Consider the following 20,598-nt stretch of genomic DNA (forward strand, 5'->3'; position numbering starts at 1 on the left):
TCACACAAAATAATGCTTTATTACCTTTATTCATTAAGCTATTATGAGCTCGGCGTACGTCTCTTCCTGCGAGGATCTACTCTCTTAAATTGTTATGTAATGTTAAGATTTTTATTCAGTACTGTATTGTTCATTATTATATTATTCATTATGAACTTTTTGTCCTTTAGGGTTACAGCTAACGAGTAATCGAGTCATCACTTGGTCCGATCAGTGTTTCGTCAAACCTGGAAATGACGATGTTCTCAGAATTTCTTCTTTTATCCACAAACCAAAAATGATTCCTTAGTGATACGGAGCAAAGAAACCAGGAAATATTCACAAAATAATCAGCTTCTTAAAAGTAAAAAAACTGAAACATCACAGAAACTGGTTTTAATTCTTTAGAAAACACTCAAACTGAATAATCGATTATCAAAATAGTTGACGATTAATTTAGTCATCGATTAATAATCGATTCATCGAGTAATTGTTTCAGCCCTAGTGTCCTTTGTCTGGCTGCAATCGGAAGTTTGTGAGGATGAGAATTGGAAACTGCAAAAGGTTTATGTCTGAAAACCTGTTTATCAAGAGTTGATGAGATGGAGTTCAATAATCACTGTTCTTTGTGTACATTGCAGCTTGAAGAGTTCAAAACTCTCCACAGAACAACAGTTACGTGACAGAGATAGATTTAGTAGAAGTCTGGTGACTTTGCCTTGTTGTTCCTATGTCACTCCACTAGATGGCACTATTGCTCAACTCTTCATCCTCTAAAAAGTCAGGCTGGCTGGTGGAAGCCAGACTTGAATCCGTGAGCAGCTGCATCTTTCAAACAAACCCAGGAGGACGACACACATCACGCCTCCACTTCCCTCATCGTCTTATGATCTTGTTTTTTTTTTTGTTTTTTTTTAAATCCCCAAAAAAATTTCTGCGACAGCTGCGAACAAAAAAAAACAAATTTGATTCCATAACACATTTTGCCCTCTAATAAAACCAGATTTAAGGAAAGCGTCTGTTTTTTAAATTGAATTTTAAATCCCATTTTTTGTTTTATTTATTCATGGCTACGTTGGCGTGCTGTCATTTTTTAATAATTCATCCTCGCTGTGGCCTTGTGCCGCAGATCAAAGGAAGCTGAGCTGAAGGAGCCGAGCGATGACCAAACATCACAGATGTGTTGTGATGACGTGTTCTGCACAATTCTCAGTTCCTCTCGCGGTAATGAGTCCGGTTGAAGGAATTTGGTATGGTGTGCACACAGTGGGACGTCCCTCTTGTGGTGTTATAAATTAACAATATGGTGTTAGAGGCACAGCAGGAGGAGCTTGATATTTAGACACTGGCTGTGTTTTCACCCACATTTACATGAACTATTATCAACGTAATGACACTTTGGATTTGTATAAAATGTCCTCGCCTCAGGCTGGACACGGACTCCTCGCTCTTTGTTTTTTTCTACTGTGTCCGTGTTCAATATGGTTTAGAATCGTGGATCATTCCTGAACCTAACGTTCTCCTCGCTCATGTTACGCAGAATTCGGGGGATAATTTATTTGATTAGATTTGTGTCAATATTTTTCAAACAACAACATCAATGAACCATAAAATCAAAAGACACAAAGTGCAAATGAAATATTTGTTCAATTCACATTATTTAACCATTTTTTTATTTTTTTATTTATTACATTTTTCCAGATCTTTTAACATGTCAATTAAAACGTGTTAGAATTGACAGAAACACAGTGAAGAGCAGTTTTTTGAAGAAAGTGATTTTGACGTCAACGTTTTGTCAATTTCATATTTTTTTTTTCAATCCCAACTTCCTCTGTTGTTGTTGTGGGAATGAAAAACTGTAAAAACTGTAAAAACCTAAATTGTTGTATTTTATTTGTTTGAAAAAGCAACACTTTTTATTTTCAATGATCAGGATTTCGCTCAAACTCTTTCTAAACTTTGGAGCGACGACCGGACGTAATACAGTTGAGGACGAAACTGATTGAAAATTGAATTGTTTGTAAAAGTCATTTCCCAAGTGTTGTTGAAGAGAACAAAGATATTTCAAACATCCTGGTTTTATTTTGGATACTTCCATGATTTGACTTTGCACACAGACATTTTATTATTCCACAGAAACCAACTCACTCCAGTTCTTAACAGTTCTTTGTATTTCCTTCTCCTGCTGAGTGTAAATTGGGAGATAAACCTCAGTTTGAACTTGATTTTAAAAGTTTTGAGCATTACAATCATTGCACAACTCTGGTTTGTACATTCTTCTTAAGGGGACTAATCATTTTGGTACTTTTTGTTTTTTGTGGAATCATTTCATTTCTGTGTGCCAAGTCAAATCATGGAAGATCCAAAATAAAAGGATGTTTGAAAGAGCTGTGTTAAAAATTGGGAAATATCTTTAAAACAATGAAAGGATTAATAATTTGTCCTCAACTGTATCTCAAATATCTTTGATAATCTCAGAGATAATCCCACAAACATTTTTACAACATTTACAATTATTCTAATCATTACGATTAAGCACCTTGTCAAGCCCACGTCTACTAGCTGTCGCTCCAAAACTCAGTAGCCAATCATCGAGCGGCTTCCTAAGGCCCGCCCACCGTGAGAATCACAAACAAAAAGTGTATTTTCAAACAAATAAAACACAATTCAACGTTACACTGCAGCTTTAAAGGAAAGACAAAGACGTGTCCACACCCTATGAGCCTATGAGTGAGGAGTGTCTCCTGATAACGTCTCTAATCTAAATACAGTAGACGAGGTCCCTGACCCACTGACCGAACTTGTCCTGCCACTTGACTGGATGTCATTTTCCAAAGGTAACGCTGAGTTGATTCTTGGTGGATTTGTTTTCGAGGTCCACACGTTTAACTCTGGACAATCCTCAGAGAGACGAGTGCTCTCCACAGCTGTCGTCTGTCGTCTCTGTGTGAGAAAAAGTCTTATTGATCAGACAAACTGATCGGCACATTATCTCCCTCCCTCCCTCTCTCTCTCTCTCTCCAGGACATCGACTGGGTGCAGACAGAGAAGCATGTGTTTGAGCAGGCGTCCACCAATCCATTCCTAGTCGGCCTCCAATCCTGTTTCCAGACAGAAAGTCGGTAAGAACGAGGGTTTTTAACGGCGTGTCATGATCAACAGTAAATCTCATGTAAATGAATTCCTCCTCCTCTCATGTGTGATATTACTATAACGTAAATAATAAACATACTGTCTGGGCAGTCCGAGGTAACCGATCCCCATTGGTCTACATTAACTGGGTTCATTGGACACTCGGACTTGGCCCCGAGTCCCTGTGACGTCCCAAGAATAAATAATAAAGTAAAACATAAAATCTCTGCCAAAATCAAATATGCATATCACTGAAGAAACTGCTGCGGTGACCCAGAGAGAGGGAGAAACAGAAAGAAGAATAAATAAATAAACCTAATGTCTATGTTTATATCATGGCAATAATCCAGCCCCTCTGAAATCATTTCTGACACATTATCACGTTCACACGCCCACATAGTAGGTGTTAGTATTTTAATTTCAGAATACATAATAAGAAGAAGTAACTGATAAATATGACTGACATTCATTCATCTATAATCTATAATAAGTTCTATGTCTTTAAAGATGTACAGTATAAGCTCTCAAAAGTCCTGATTCCTCACAGATCACTGATGGACTTTCTCGTCTCGTCTCCAGGTTATTTCTGGTCATTGAATACGTGAACGGCGGTGACTTGATGTTTCATATGCAACGACAGAGGAAGCTCCCAGAAGAACATGCCAGGTAAACATCCAGATGTTGAAAGCATCTGTTCACATGTGTTGGTTAAAAGGTCCCGGTCTAGAATTCAGGTGTGTTTACATGGAGACACAGTCTGAACCTGCGTTTAAATACACATGAGAAGATGTGACGTGATTCTTTTCATTATGGAGCCATTGTTTTCTCATTATTACCATTGTTGTCAAATCACAAAACACACACACACACACGTATATATATATATATATATATATATATATATATATATATATATACTGTATGTATATAAACACTCAAATGAAATAATCAATTAACAAAATAGTTGGCAATTAGAGATTGATTAGTTGTCGCAGCCCTAATCAGGATCAAATGGAGACACTGCAGCGAAGCCTCCGGCAGTAAGCTGCTGCTGCTGCTGCTGCTGCTGTTATTGCTGCTGCTGCTGTTATTGCTGCTGCTGCAATTCACACACGAAGCGAGTGAATTTATAACTGGATTTGGTTAAGATGACGGCACAGTCGGCTCAGCTGGATACACAAATTTTTAGGCCGGCTGATCCAGATGCTTCCTTTGTATTTCACATCATGTATTTATGTGAGCGACAGACTCTGTACTCTGCTGCTGCTGCTGCTGCTGCTGCTGCTACTGCTGCTGCTGCCGCTGCTGCTGCTGCTGTTGTTGTTTTCACAACGTCAAGTTTAGAGGCTGACCTTGATTTGATTAAGAGATGGATGTTTCTTGCACTTATGAATAGAAATGTGGCACATATACTGTATTACCACAAGGTGGCAGCAGCAGGCATTTGATCACTGATGACATTTACACGGGTCACTGAATGCATCTTGTTAGCTGCTCCTCTTTCACATCTCAACATGCTACGCTCACTAGCGCTCATATAGATTTATTATTTTCATAGTCGATTTATCTGCTCATTATTTTCTCGAGTAACCACTTGGTCCTGAAAAGTCAGAAAATGTTGAAAATTGCTTTTTCTTTTGCTTTAAAAAAATAAATAAATATTTATGAAGATGGAAAAATTAAAAAACGTTGTTTTAATTCCTTAGAAAACAGATCATCAATAATTGACGATTACTTAGTAATGGATTAATAATCAGATAATCGAGTAATTGTTTCAGCCCTTCTCTCATTAGCTGGTGTTTGTTGTTGTTGTTTTGTTGGAGTGAAGAATTCTCTGAAAAATCATTTCTGACGTAGAAACATATTTTTAAAATTTGGCTGCAGCACTGACGCTTCGCCCCCCTTCGCCCCCCTGCTGCTGCAGGGCAGGGTGTGTGTGTGTGTGTGTGTGCGTGTGTGTGTGTGTGTGTGTGTGTGTGTGTGCGTGTGTGTGGCTGAAGATGCAACACTTTCTTTGCACTCGGGGCAAAAATGTTCCTCTGCAGCATATTTGCCCTCACAAAAACAAACTGTTGGTTTAATGGGAAGCTTAAGCAGCTCCTCGTGGACGTGGCGCTTCAACCAGACCTGAATTCTTTTTTTCTTTTTTCCACCTCTGAGAAATGTAATGAGCACCCATAATTCATTGTGCCCGTCTACTTACAGGGTACTCCAACTGCGGCTCTGATAAATGCTGGATCAAAGGCTCGGTAATTTAGAGAGGCACTGTTGGGCCCCAATCGGCCCCTGCAATCTGTATTCTGGAGACAGTGGCTGCACATATGCAAAGCAGCATGTTAATCACTCGTAATGATTGTACATATTCATGAGCCGTGCTCTTACAGAGAGCCCTGCTGCATTCCCCCGTGCAGTGGTCGGGGGGGGGACGGTGGGCGGCGGATGGTGCTGGCGATAGGACGCACCTTCTATCAGTCTGATGCCAGCAATGAAACAAGCGCGTACAATGAGGGCTGTCAGAGGGAAAGCGCGGGGGAGCGATGTGGGATTTGTGATTCCTCTGTCAAACATCCTCTTCACTGCCGTCTCTCCCTCAGTGTTTGACAATCATGGATTTGCGGCGGGCGGGCAGACGGAGAGAGAGGCTCATCAGTGCTAATGAAGGCTTATCTCCCAGAGACAGAAAACACACAACCTACACACGGAGAGGGGAAAACATGCCACTGACTCACCCAGTGCTGCTCACTGTTAGAGCTAATGTTGACTTGAATTAGAGTCTCCCGATGACAGTCAGTCCTCCACACTCTGAAACTCGCAGAGGAGTGAACAGAGTGCACGTAACACGTAACACGTAACATCGTAACACGTAACATCGTAACATCGTAACACGTAACATCGTAACATGGAACAAAAACTCATAATCAAGACGTTAAACTTAGATAGCGATGGATTCTGTACCTGATGTGAAGTGATGACAACACTTTTCATCCCACTTTTCTGCTTCTTCACAGATTTTATGCCGCAGAAATCTGCATCGCTCTGAACTTCCTGCATGAAAAGGGCATCATCTATCGAGATCTCAAGCTGGACAACGTTCTCTTGGACCATGAGGGACACATCAAGCTCACAGACTACGGCATGTGCAAGGTAAAAGAACAATGGATTTTCCAGTAGACTGTGCGGGAGGCGGGCGTGAGGGTCATCAATAATGTAATAGCCTCATATCGACTGAGAGTACTAATGTGGCCTCTGTCCTTTTCTTTCTCCTCCTCCTCCTCCTCCTCCTCCTCTCCTTATGTTCATGCACTTAATTGTGTCTCACACAACCACTGCTGTTCTTGTACCCAGGAAGGGATCAGACCAGGTGACACCACCAGTACCTTCTGTGGAACACCCAACTACATTGCACCTGAGATCCTCAGAGGAGAGGACTATGGTGGGTAACACTGATGCAAACACCATCAAACACGCTTTTAATTAAACAAACGTCCGTTACATTCTAACCACGAGTTCACACAATCCTAACGAATCCAATCAGCTACACATGACTCTCTCTCTGTTTTCTTAGTAGAGCGTCTTTTAAATCTCGTAACATCCTCACACTGCACACAGGAAGCAATAAGTGTGTGTTAAATGTCTATGTTGATATCACGTGTGTTAAATGTCTATGTTGATGTCACGTGTGTTAAATGTCTATGTTGACGTCACATGTGTTAAATGTCTATGTTGATATCACGTGTGTGTTAAATGTCTATGTTGATATCACGTGTGTGTTAAATGTCTATGTTGATATCACGTGTGTGTTAAATGTCTATGTTGACGTCACGTGTGTGTGTTAAATGTCTATGTTGACATCACGTGTGTGTGTTAAATGTCTATGTTGACGTCATGTGTGTGTTAAACGTCTATGTTGATATCACGTGTGTGTTAAATGTCTATGTTGACGTCACGTGTGTTAAACGTCTATGTTGATGTCACGTGTGTGTGTTAAATGTCTATGTTGACGTCACGTGTGTTAAACGTCTATGTTGATGTCACGTGTGTGTGTTAAATGTCTATGTTGACGTCACGTGTGTTAAACGTCTATGTTGACGTCATGTGTGTGATAAATGTCTATGTTGACATCACATGTGTGTGTTAAATGTCTATGTTGACATCACGTGTGTGTGTTAAATGTCTATGTTGACGTCACGTGTGTTAAACGTCTATGTTGATGTCACGTGTGTGTTAAACGTCTATGTTGACATCACGTGTGTGATAAATGTCTATGTTGACATCACATGTGTGTGTTAAATGTCCTCTGAACAGTCGTGTCCTGCTGCTCTGTGTCCTCAGGCTTCAGTGTGGACTGGTGGGCTCTGGGCGTGCTGATGTTCGAGATGATGGCTGGCAGGTCGCCGTTTGACATCATCACCGACAATCCCGACATGAACACAGAGGAATATCTCTTCCAAGGTGAGCCAGAGACATTTTTAACAACACACACACACACACACACACACAGGTTTTTTTTTTATTATGCCTGTAGGCTGCAGAGTGCACGCGGGGGGTTGATGGCACCATTGTTTCAGGAGGAGGGGGATTTAATCTGTGGAAACTAAATCATCTGTCAGTATTTATTATGACTCCAGTGGAAGTTAACAGGCATTGTTCTAACAGTCACAAACGCGCATGTTTCCTGTTAAACCCTCCACACAAATGGTCACATTGAGAGAGTTCCTTCTTATTTATTTATTGCTTTTTTTGCTTTCACTTGATGGAGACAGTAAAGGGGGAGGGGTTAAAGAGCAGGGATGTGACATGGTCAGACCAGCTGGAAAACTGCACCTGAACCCGCTGTTCATGCCGTGTGTATTTATGGTATGTGCTCGGATCATTCAGCGATCCAGCTGCCTCCAGCGTCTTTCTAAAGGGTAGAACCCAATTTTGTTCAAATCTGTCCAATTGAAAAGGAATTTCAATTACCCATCAGTGTGTCCTTCAGAGGTAAGGTTGAAGGTGGTTTATGGAAACCAGACACTGCAAGAAAGTTGGATAAAATGGGGGTGGAGAAGGGAACTTTTATGGGGTCACCAGATCGTCATCCTCAGGAGAACCTGCACCAGACAACCTTTCCATTATTTGATATGTTTTAAGGCTGTAAAACCCCTCACCACACACTTTATATACACTTTTCTCAGACACACATTACCATTTTCTCACATTTCTAGTTTAAACACTTAAAGTTCAAACCTTCTTAGATTTTAAAACATAAAAGTATTTTAGAATGAAACCAAAAATCAAAACTTGTTTTCAGGTTCAAACGTTTGTTTGAGAAATAAAAATATAAACGTTTTCCTAGCTATCTGCCTGGGTACGTCTTTTTCCACTGAAGACCTCGGTGCAGGTGTTTTGTTCACGTCAGAGTCACACTGCTGCTAGTGATCAGACGTCGAACGCATTCTGTACAGAAAACACGGCACAGAGGAGATTTACAATGACCTCCAATCAATCAGGACGCAGAACATAATGTGCGTTAGTACACTGTAAAAAACATGCTAAATTGTACAAACAAAAAATCAGCGAAACAGTGAGGCCACAAAAGGTGAACCGCGTTATAACATGAACACTCACTCTGACATTCATCGACACAGACATCTATGTGATAAGAGCTTCTTAAAATGATAGAAACCAATGAAAAACACCACTTTTTTGTTTGCCGTAGCCCATGTTCTAGTCACTAACGACTGGATTTGTAATACCTGCACCTGCAGGGACCTATTGGATGACACCTACCGTCTATTTTGGGAAGATAATTTACACAGTCAACATTGAAGAAGGCCTGAAACTGGTGATTGAGATCGTTAACTCCTTAGGGAAATGTTTACCACCATTTTAAATCCAGCACAAACTCCCGTCTTCACGTGATTGATATCGTTTGCTTCGCGCACAGTCGGCAAGTTGTGGCTAATTGCCGCTTCTTTCCTTTCAGTTTTCAAACCAGAAGGCTGTTATTTATTTTTATATAGTCTATTATGGACAGAGGCCTGATTTAAGAGCCACGCCGCAGCCATTAGGAGGGCAATAAAGGTAGTTTGGCTTTTGGTGGAGTTGTCATATCGTCCGTCTTTATACATGCACGACGCAGTTATCGCTGCAGTGTGTCTGCGGCGTGATAGAACAAGCGAGAGACGAGCAAAACAAAGATAGATCAGGTAGTGAGTGACTGAAAGTCCACATCCCTATAAGACAGTTTTAGTTACTAAACAAAAGTTTGTAACATTAAAAGTGTCCCTCTCTTTTGTCCTACATCTATATGTCCCTGTCTCATCAGCAGGAGTGCACCCAGCCCCTTGCACTACATTGTCTATGGTTAAAGAGCTTGGGAGAGTAGAGAAGCAGTGTGGGGAAATGTGAATATTGAGAGCACATGGCAGGCAGTTTGGTGCCATTTAAACAAAAGCATGTTAATTTAACCCCGCGTGTGTGACGCATAACCGATATTCTGAGAGTGGGCAAAAACCGTGCAATAGTAAAACAATCAGCCTCAGGCTGCAGAGGATTAATGTGTGTGTAAATCCAGGCTTAGATGGCTATAGTTTGCTTCATTAAAACACAAGAATCTGAGAAGAGTCGGCTGCATGTTTTATTTCTCTCAAATGTTAATTAGTTTTAGGGGTTGCTGTTTTTGTTTTTCCCCTCTGAGACCATTGGAGTGTGAGTCTACAGTATGTAAGAAGTGGGTTAATATTGGAGGGTCTGTGTTCTAATGTGCTGCAGTGGCCTCTGGACGCAGCAGTGGAACAGTTAAGCACTTCTCCATGAGCCGGCAGCTGACGGCGTTTTCATTTTAACCAGGATGGCGCCCAAATAACCACGAGGAGGCATCTGATAAATCTCTGTCTTCCATCAGTCAAACTATTACTGTAACTAAGTGAGTTACAGTGTGAGGAAACATTACAGTAAACTCACTGTTTTATGGGAACATTTCCTGTCGCCGGAACACTGTTTCATATTATGGTTTTAACATTACAAAGAGGACAGATGTGGACGAGTAAAGACCAGTGGTTGCTACAACATGGAACATGTGCTACATAGACTGTAGTGGAGTGGGATGCAGGGTTCTCACAGCTCCTTGAAATCCTTGAAAATTGCCCTAAATAGACATGGGTCATTGAAAGTGCTGGAATTTTGTGTAAGAAGTTGATATTTAGGTAAATGTCTCCATTGCTTGATGTACATAGACGAGGCCTACGCAGATCAGACGTGGTCATAATTACTAGGTGTGTTGTGGACACTGTCCACTGTCTCACTGTCTCTCTCTGTCGGTGACGTGAGAACGATGAGCGAGTAACGTGAAGCGAGAGAGAAACATGACGACGTGATGCCTGGGACATGCAAATTCCAAGATCTCTGTCTCACCAAAGGAAATGAGAAAGTCTGGCTTTGACCGCGATGCCAAGGACAATCACTTGGCCAGATGCAGAGTGTGCAGCACGCCATCATGGACGAGGAAGCAGCAGCTCTCTTACAACATTCGAGGCAATTGGTCCTGAAAAGTCCGATAAAATTCAATAAAAGTCCTGGAATTTGAACCTCGGGATGGAAAATTCTTTAACTGCCCAGAGAAATGCCCCCCTCACCCTTTTCCTCTTTCTCTCTGTTGCATTAATCATTAATGATAATCATTAATCAAATGAGCCTTTATGTGGTTTGGTTTATTCAATATTAATAATTGGCAAAATATGTTGATTAATCATTGCCGACCTAGTTAAGAGTGAAGATGTGACCCTGGTTCTGCACCCCACAGTTACCCCTGTCACCCCTGAGAGAAGAGAATGATGTGTAGCTTTACAACGAACATGTGTGTGCTGAACTTTATCTTTACAAACATTTTCTTTTTTTGTTCTTAAAAATGTCCATTAACACGGCATCGTTTCAACTTCTGTCTCTTTATACACACGAAACTAAGGGTTAGGTTAGTGTTCTTTTAGTTTTCCCAAAGGTTGTATATTAGTTTTATATATTAAAACGTTAGTGTGGATAAAGAGCCAATAACAAACGTTTGCAGATTCTCCTTTAATCATTTTTCCAAACCAACATAAACCTAAAGCAGAGAAATCTCTAATCTGTGCTTCTATTTGCAAGTGTCTCATCAATCCATATGGTCACCATACATATACCCCCCCCCCCCACGGGCCTATGTCCCACAGCCCCCCCACACAGACAGACATTCCACCACACTGCAGTAGGCTTGTGTGACGCCCCGTGTGTCTCAGCTGTGACCGTGGCTCACGTCTGCCGTCAGCGCCGTCCTCCTGGCGCTCGTACCGGTGCAGCCCCAGGTTGCCGGACGGCCGCCTGCCAACGGAAACTAACCCTCGCGCAACGGGAGCCACCCAGCCATATGTCGCCTCGCTAGACCCGATGCTAGACCCTCCCTGCTCTGGGAGGCGGGGCTTCACGTACAGTATTAAACCCAAACTGCCTTGGACGGATAGAAAGAAGCAGTAGACTGTACAACAGGCTTAGTTTTAATGACTGATGCTTTATTATGTTTCTGCAACCTGCATGAGAGGAAATGACTTTCCTGACCAGCACGTAGCGGTGAAACCTGGAAGAAACTTATTTATAGACATTCAACCTGCATATAACTGTGGAGGAAGAGGAAGAGGAAGAGGAAGTGCGTCCCTGTGTGTAACAAGCAGCGTGTGCAGCACCCGTCTATGTAGCTGCGTCTGTTTAAATAAGCATTGACATACTGTTGTAGTACAGTGGAGCAGTGTATTATCTTTACACACCTAAAACATACAGTCTATGTATGTATTAGTATGTCATTTGTCCGTCTATTTTACATTATTTAACATTTAAATAAGCAGAACTTCTTACGTACGTTTGAATACATGTCTCTCAGCAGATAAGTGTAAGAACACACAGTTGTCACAAAGAAGCCACACTTTGCATCCTTGGATATTTTTTGGTTGTGAGGGAAAAGTGTTCTTGTTCTTGTTCAAGGCTGTGTGGATAAAGTGAGTGAAAGAACAGAATAGGTTCCCCTCGGTCCTCCCACACAGCAGACACGGTCACCCACGGGCCGGTTGGACCGTGAACCCCCCACCTCCCTTGCTCACGATTGTCCTTTACATTTTCTCTCCCCCTCTCTCTCCCCCCCCTCCCTCTTTTGTTGCTGTCTTTCTTCTTCTTTTTTGCCAACAGTTATTCTCGAGAAGCCCATTCGCATCCCAAGGTCTCTGTCAGTGAAAGCTGCCAGTGTGCTCAAGGGCTTTCTTAACAAGGTGAGAGCAGTCCACTCCCAGTCAGCCCTCTCTCTCTCTCTCTCTCTGTGTGTGTGTGTGTGTGTCTGTGTGTGTGTGTGTGTGTCTGTGTGTGTGTGTGTGTGTGTGTGTCAGATCAACATGTGTGGGATCTTTTTTTTTATGGAGTGTATGTGTTTACTCCTGTGTTACAAAAGCTTGGAACTTAAATCACACGAACATTTTCCCAGATGGACGAGAGGATTTTTTGTATGTTTCCACTGTCAGACAGAACAAATCCGTACCATCCCAGTTCACACCCTGATATTGGGGCAGTGGTACGGCTCCTAAAGGGGCGGAGCTGACAGACACTGCAGTCCACTTGTGTGTGATTATAGGAAACAAAAAAGTCCCTCAAACTAAACCTGTCTTCTTAAAGTTAAGGTAAAGGTAACTTTGATCATTCGTTCTGTGAGTTTTAATGATCCTCCACGAGGAACCGTCCCAGCCACTGAGCAGCGTCGCGTCCTTCGTCTTCTTTGTGGAGCTGCTCTGTGTTTGTGCTGTTACGATGTCAGACTGACCTCGTCGCTATTCTCTAATACGTAGCTATTACTAAGCTGCGTGAATAGTTACGTAATTCACGTATCAAGCTGCTTAAGTATAACAGATAGATGATTTGTTTATGTTCCTGAAAATAAAGCACAGAAGAATACACAGTATTACAGTAATACAGTTGTATTTGTTTTGCATTAGAATGGTAATGTTGTTTGTGAGCTAACTTCTCCCTTTAATCAGCTCCATTAAGTGATTCAAACAGATTTTACGATTTACGATTTTTTTTTACCGTTTCTTTTGCTCCTTTATGACACAAAAAAGAAAGACTTCATGTTGGGAAACACAGATCGACTTTGTTCATTAGGCATTTAATGGATTCAGCAACAAATTTGGTGAATTAAGAAAACATTTATAACAACAATGATCATGAGTTTCTGCCCAAAACAATACTTGTAGACTTTGGCGTGGTTAATATTTAGTGGACATGAAATGCTGCTGCAGAGGTTCTAAAAACATCTGCCTGTTAATGTTCATCACACGTGATCAACATTTGACTTTATCCTCTCTTAAAATTATAAACAGTGACATAATCTTTGACACCAGGGGGAGACACGGCCCATGTGTGCTTCAGACACGCCTGTAGTAAACATAAATAATGTGTACACAGTGCTATAATATAATAATATTTGCTCAGTTATTTAAATGGCTGTTGGTTTTCACAAACACTGTGTTTGTGTGTGTTTGTGTGTGTGTGTGTTTGTGTGTGTTTGTGTGTGTGCACTCTGAGCCTGTTGGTCTGTTTATTTGCATTTTACTTTTAAAGTGTTGACTTGAGTTTTACATGAGACTGGCTCATACAGCTGCTGGCCCCTCACTTTCACGTCCCCTCCCTGTTTCTTAACCCTTCACGTCTGCACTCGACTACTGTGGCACAGCTCGGCGCGGCACGGCACAGTTAAGTTGCATTTCCACTAGCACAGCACCTGGTACCAGGTACTTTTTTATAGTACCTGCTCTGGCGAGGTTCCAAGCGCGCTGAGGCGATACTATGCGTGATGTCGTCAGACTGCCGGCCACTGATTGGTCAGAGCGCCGTCACAGGACGAGACGTCCGACACAAGAATCAAGCCGAACAATGGCGAACTGTAGATCAGTGAAAAAGACTTAACAATCCTAAAAACGTGCGTTAATCTCCAACAATTACCAGAGAAATGTCTAAAGTCTCAATATTTCTCTCACACCTGTAGAATTTCTCTGTGTGAAAGGGAAAATAAAAATGAACTCAAAATTGAAGAATCAGCACAAGTGACTTCAACAAACTGTGGTTCATGTGTCTCGTATATACATGAGCACGTTTTTCTGTGTGTACATTTAAAAAGGTAACGTGTGTTTATGCCACCGGTTTGTAACGTGTTAGTGTTTCTCATTCTGCTCGTGTGTGTCATCGTCTCTCAGCGCTGGATGAAACATCTGGAGTCAACATCTGCTAATTGTCCACACGGCCATTGTTGCTTCATTCTCTCGGGACTCGTTTGAAATCTGAAATAAATAAAGAGAAACGCAGTTTTTTTGACAAAGTCGCCCCCTGGACTTTATGACTGTCTCCATGAAGTAGAATCAGTGTGACACAGCAGTACATGCTAAACAATGACGATGTTGCATTGCTCATCAGCTGTCTTTGGTGCCAACAGGATCCTAAGGAGCGGCTGGGTTGCCAGGTCCAGACGGGCTTCGTGGATATCAAGGCGCACACGTTTTTCCGCAGTATAGACTGGGAGCAGGTGAGACCCCAAAAACAGACAGTGTGTGTTTCACTTCACACATCCAAACATACGGCTTCTCTAATCTGTGCCCATACGAACATGCCTGTTAGGAACATGTTAGGAACACGTTAGGAACATGTTAGGAACATGTTAGGAACATGGCACGCACGTGTACGGAAGAGTGTGAAAAACTAAAAGAAAAACGAATTCTCACTTTTTTATTTTTTTGTTCTTTACACAGAAACAAACAAAACAACAATGTTGAAAATAACAAGTATTTGTGTTAATATGAGTCTGACGCTTAACTGTAAGTGTTTTAACGGAGCTTTTTCGGCCTCAGCTGAGCGTTGAGTCGCGGCTGACAAGAACCAATCACAAAGTGGATGTGGGGCAACGTCAGCGTCACAGTTCCCCCCAAAGGTTCCTGTTTTTGCCCCGTCCAGAATAAAACGCAGGAAAACAGAGCCAGCGTCTCTGAAGCGCCGCAGTAATGTGGACGACAGGCGTGTCCCGAGCAGAGGGAACGTAGCCAGAAATATCCTGTGATCAAAACAGCGAGGAAGACATTCACATCTCATAGAGAGACAGATGTGATGATAACACAGACGTATAGACACCGATACGACAACAACCTTCTGCCCTGAAATAAAAGACGCCCACTCCACTGTCAACACTCTAAACGAGCAGTTACACTGACTTTGAGGAGCAGCAGTTCATCAGCGGTTTGACTTTACGACCTGTCAGTTCATTTAGAACGTGATGCAACGACAACAGGCGCAGAATCAACACGGCGCACACCCACGTGTCATGTCAATCAGCCATGAGAACAGTGCACAGCTGTCAGTCCACATTCACACTTGCTTTTGTCAAACTTGATAGTGTGTGTCTGCTTTCTACTTTCACAGTGAACACACACTCCTCCTCCTCCTCCTCCTCCTCCTCCTCCTCCTCACAGTCTGAACAGGCACATCAGTGAGGAGGAGCCCCGCACGTGTGTGTGCGTGCCTGTGTGTTAAAAAATAGATGACATGGTTGTAGTGGTTGGTTGTGTGCTGCGTGCAGAGAGAGTGCCCCCCCCCCCCCCCCCGCGCAGCAACAAGGCAAATAAAAGTGAATTTTCAATCACACACACACACACACACACGTTCGCAGCAGACGTGGACGTTGGAGGTTGCGTCCGCATGATTGATGACGTAGGTCTGACGCACACGATGAGTGGAGAGCGACATGAAAGTCGTCTAATATTCAGAATCTTTACTGTACCAAACTTACACGTGGAGTTATTATCTGTTATTATCTATTATCTATTATCTGTTTCTCTTAATGCACTTCAACACATTCAATACAGCATTTCATATGATCTTAATACACTGTGTGACCAGTGCAGCTCTGCTGTGTTTGAGCATTAATTACTGGACTGTGGTGGGATTAAGTGTGGAAAACCTGGCAACAGCAGGTTCCACCACTCAAACGTTTGGATTAAACCATTGTTGGTTTATTGAAATGTAACTGTGGACAGTGCCTGGGTTTCCTTCATATTCCTATATTTCTATTAAGTTAATATAATCCAGTTGTGGGTGGGTTGATACCACAGTGTTTATGATCATTGGAATTAAAACAGCTAAACTGTGAAAAGTGCACTTGTTTCAAGTTTACAGTGACTTTACAAGAGCACCATTGATATGTTACTTTATGGTGAATTAAGGGCACTTTTCCTTTGGCTTGTTGTCGCTGTGTCTCTCCTGGGACAATTAGGCTGTGTGGCAGTGAGTGTGTCGGTATGAAGAGAGGAGGGAAAACAATTGTCAGTGAGGTGTTAATGAGCGCTGCCATGGCGCCTGTGAAGTGCACACCAAAGGCAAACCGGGGGGAAACATATCAAAGCAAAGAGGAATCCTGAGTGCGGCGACAAAGCTCACATGTAGCGCGCAGGGGAAAACAATTTGACAAAGCAGTGAGACGTAGAGGAGCGACGCTCTCTGCCCTCAAACTACAAACCTGTCTCCAGACCTGACAGCGCTGGCAATGCCGCTCCTGTTGTTACCACTTATTAATATTCATCACACGGTTCCAGGGGGAGCGCCGAGTCCTCGTCTCTGAAGAGATGACACTTTTGAATATCATTTTACCTGCTGTCCTCTTGTTTTTTTATTCCCTCTCCAAATGCACTGAGCTTCACTGCCAGAGAACTGTCAAGCTGATGAACGCTGAGAAGAAAGGGATTATTTGCAAACAGGTCGCTCTGAACTTCACGCAGGGAACTCCGGCTCCATCGTCTTTACTGCGTCTGTGTCGCTCACCTTTGGCTTCACTTTGAGAGTGGAAGTGTGTCATGTGACCGATGTTTGACAGAGTAATCCCTGGTGGTCATGTTTCAGCTGTGTCCTCTGACAGATGTGTGGCTGCAGGCTCTCGTCTCGGCGTCTTCTCTCTTTTTGAATGTCGAGCACTTTATGTGAGCTTGTTTGCACACACACACATATGCAAACAAGGAGTTTCTGCTGGAATAGACAGTTCTCTCTCTCTAAGCTGTTAAATCAGAGGTCAGAGTCTCCTGTCCACCGGCCAGAGAAGTCTACTTTTCACTCAGATCGCTTGAAATAGATTATACTATAAACGATTATTAAGGAATTATCAATCAGCAATAAGGGAAGCAGAAAGGAGGGAAGTTAGATCCCTTAAAAATGACAAAAACAATGTTTTTTAATATAAAACTTTAAATATTCAACTATTAATGAAGATATTTGGCGTTTAATACTTTACTTTAATGGTTTTTCCAGACACACAGTGTTTGTTTTACAGTTACGATCCAAACACAACTGGCTCACCCTGTGGCTCGTGTGTTTATCTGACTGCTTGTTTCCTCGCTCGTAAAGTGTCGCCATGTTTTCATATGTGAGCCTTGATTCAAAACGTGTCGCGTGTTGAGTGAAACTCACAGCGAACAAAGAGTTTCCCTCCGTTGCAACATTCCCAGAGACAGTGAAGTGCAGGTACTCGGATGTTAATCGCCTTGTTCATATAGAGATGATAGAGATGATAGAGATGATAGAGATGTGCTCGTGAACCACAGTGAAGGAGAGACGAGGAGCGAGCTGAAGCACCACTCACACTGTCAGATTACACAAGTGTGTCGCGGATGACTCCTCGTCGCAGACTGTAGTTGCATTAACACCTTCTTCTGATCAGCTGACTGTCTCAGTCCTACACACACACACACACACGTTTGCACAGCATTTAAAGTGAGGACCCTCATAGATATGATGCATTCCCTAAAACCAGGTCTCAACCTCCCCAAAAATCCCTTTAAAGATGTGACGACCAGTTCAAATGTTTTTCTCCTGATGACTGTGTGAATGCGTGTGTATGAACGACGAGCGATTGTAAATGTGCTGCACGGAGATAAAAGTGTGAGTGAGTGAGTGAATGGGTGAACACTGTAGTGTAAAGCAGCTTTGAGTGGTCATCAGGACGAGAAAAGCTCCATATAAATACAAACCACTTACACAATTCTGACCCTAAAACCAAGTCTTAGTCCTCAGAACATGAGGACCAGTCAAAAGGTCCTCACTTTATAGGTTTTTTGGTCCTGACAAAGATACCCATACAAGAACACACACACACACACACAGGTAACACTAACCCTACAGCCGAAACAAAGCTTTTCCCCTTATCTTAACCATAACACGTTGATTCCTGACCCTTAACCTTAACCTAACCACAATTCAAATCTTAGCCCTGAACATAACCAGTTCCTCAGAAATGAGGTTCTGACGACTGGTCCTGACATGTGTTTATGCCACAACAGGTACACACACACACACACACACACACACACTGACAGGTGGTGTGATGTGAGAAGCCGTGGTTCTCCTCTGTAGCCCGGTCGCTTCACTTTAGTCTTTCATGTGCCCCAGTGGCCTCAGGGGCCTCACCGGTGTGTGTGTGTGTGTGTGTGTGCGTGTGCTTGTATGAAGGTGCCAGACTCGTTCCTGGCCTTCAGTGCTCTTCATTACCACCACACAGAGCTTCTGCCTGCCCAACAACACATCACACAGACTGGGGAAAGTAGGTGGAGAGAGAGAGAGGGAGAGAGAGGCATGTGAAAAGATAAAAGAAATGACAATGAGTAAGAGTGAGACAAACGGAGTGGAGGAAGATGAAGACAGGATGTGAGGGGGTGATGCTGACAGAGGAGTGTAGGTAGGCACTGAAAAATCTTTCTGAAAAAGAAATTAGCAAATCGAGAGTGAGAGAGAGAGAGAGAGAGAGAGAGAGTTTGGGGGAGGGTGGGCCAATTTGGTTAGTGAGGGAATGACAGGGAAGAGATAGTAGATAGACTGTAGATAGAAAGTGAGTTGCTTTGTGTTGTTTGTTTGAAGCTCAGTGTGCGCTTTGAACCAGTAAGACTAATGAAGCAGAGAAACTACTGCAACAACCAGCAGGGGCTTTGTTGAGATTATGTTCACACACACACAATGGCAAATAAAAGTCGAACAAGAAAGATAGTGGTGAGTGTATAACACTGTATTCATATTTACTAGTCAATGTTTTTCACAATAATATGCAACTTTTAAATCTAAACAAGTGTCTATCACATGTTGGAGATGCATCTCGTGTCGCCCGGAGACATTCCCGCGCTGCACACAGGAAGTCATTACTTTAGTTTTATGTCCAAAATGAACAAAGGCAAGAGCAACATTGCGACTGAAAACCCAAACGAATGCCCAGAAAGGTCTCCACCTGCCCCGCACTGCTGGTGTATACACACAGATGCTCCCTCGGTCAGGTCTGATAGTATTGCTTGACAGAGACCATTTTTCACATGAAGGACACGGCATACAAATCATGTTACATGTTTTTTCTCTGCGGAGCTCAGACAGAAGTCGAATACTAACATCGTCGTCACTGTAGCTGCAAAATTGTGATTTCTATGAGCTTTTTCTTCTTCTTTTTTTAAAACCACTTTGTTAAAGTGAAAGTATCAGGGGAGTGAAACACGAGTGTATGTGTGACAGAAGCTGTATGAAGCCTGCCGCGCCTCCACAGGGGGCGCTGTGTGTCTGATACGTGTCCTTGTGTTTCCACAACTATTCTCCACGTTAAAATGAGCACACTGTCACACATTAGCATCATCTCAACTTGTCTTTTTAATAGCATCTGTAATAACTACGTCAACGATGATGATGATGATGATGATGATGATGATGATGATGATGGGGGGACTTCACTGTGCTCTTAGAAAATGTCCTCTGCTCACATTTTTAACAAGATGAGGGATTGATGTGAAACCATGGAAACAAACCAGACAAAAACTCTCCTGCCTGAATCACTCGGCCACACAATTATTGTGCTGCCTCAATCCATTTCCACTCTGTTGTTTTTCTCCGCTCTGTTTTCACTTCAGTCTTCATTTCAACTCACGCAGGAAATGTAGCAGCGACGTATCCGTCTTTTACTACTGTATACTGTATGTATATATATCTATATATATATCTATATATAGATATATGTATATATATATAGATCTATATATATATATAGATATATCTATATATGTGTATATATATAGATATATATATACATATATATGCATATGTGTATATATATATATATATATATACACATATACATATATATATATCTATATCTAAATCTATATCACACTTTGTTGTTTCCTCACATTCACTGTGTCAAACGAGGATATTGAGTAACTAGTAGTTTTTGATTTGACCCATTTTTATTGTGTTTATTTGTGTTGTTTTTATATTGTTTTACTGTTTGGTTTATTGTTTGTCTTCAGGTCTTTTAGGTCTTATTTGTCTCTGATGTCTCAGCTGTTGTTGACACAGGTGAAACTAGTTCAGGTAAAACACAAGGGCAGAGAGTATGGGAGAAACTGCACAGTGATTAAAAGACTATTAGAGCAGAGTTTT

The 20,598-nt window shown here is 42.1% G+C and overlaps 1 protein-coding gene across 3 annotated transcripts in view; it reads left to right on the forward strand.

The window, feature by feature from the left end:
* The window catches only part of prkcz (protein kinase C, zeta), a 125,177-nt gene that overhangs the window by 92,357 nt on the left and 12,222 nt on the right, over positions 1–20,598 (forward strand). For all 3 annotated transcript variants that reach the window (XM_058642143.1, XM_058642146.1, XM_058642145.1), the window contains 7 exons: positions 3,004–3,101; positions 3,691–3,777; positions 6,120–6,255; positions 6,457–6,544; positions 7,444–7,563; positions 12,304–12,383; positions 14,591–14,680. In XM_058642143.1, coding sequence (XP_058498126.1) covers positions 3,004–3,101; positions 3,691–3,777; positions 6,120–6,255; positions 6,457–6,544; positions 7,444–7,563; positions 12,304–12,383; positions 14,591–14,680 — 699 coding nt within the window. The remainder of the gene's footprint in view (positions 1–3,003; positions 3,102–3,690; positions 3,778–6,119; positions 6,256–6,456; positions 6,545–7,443; positions 7,564–12,303; positions 12,384–14,590; positions 14,681–20,598) is intronic.

The sequence above is a fragment of the Solea solea genome, chromosome 11 (genome assembly GCF_958295425.1).
Source record: "Solea solea chromosome 11, fSolSol10.1, whole genome shotgun sequence".
Taxonomy (NCBI): Eukaryota; Metazoa; Chordata; class Actinopteri; order Pleuronectiformes; family Soleidae; genus Solea; species Solea solea.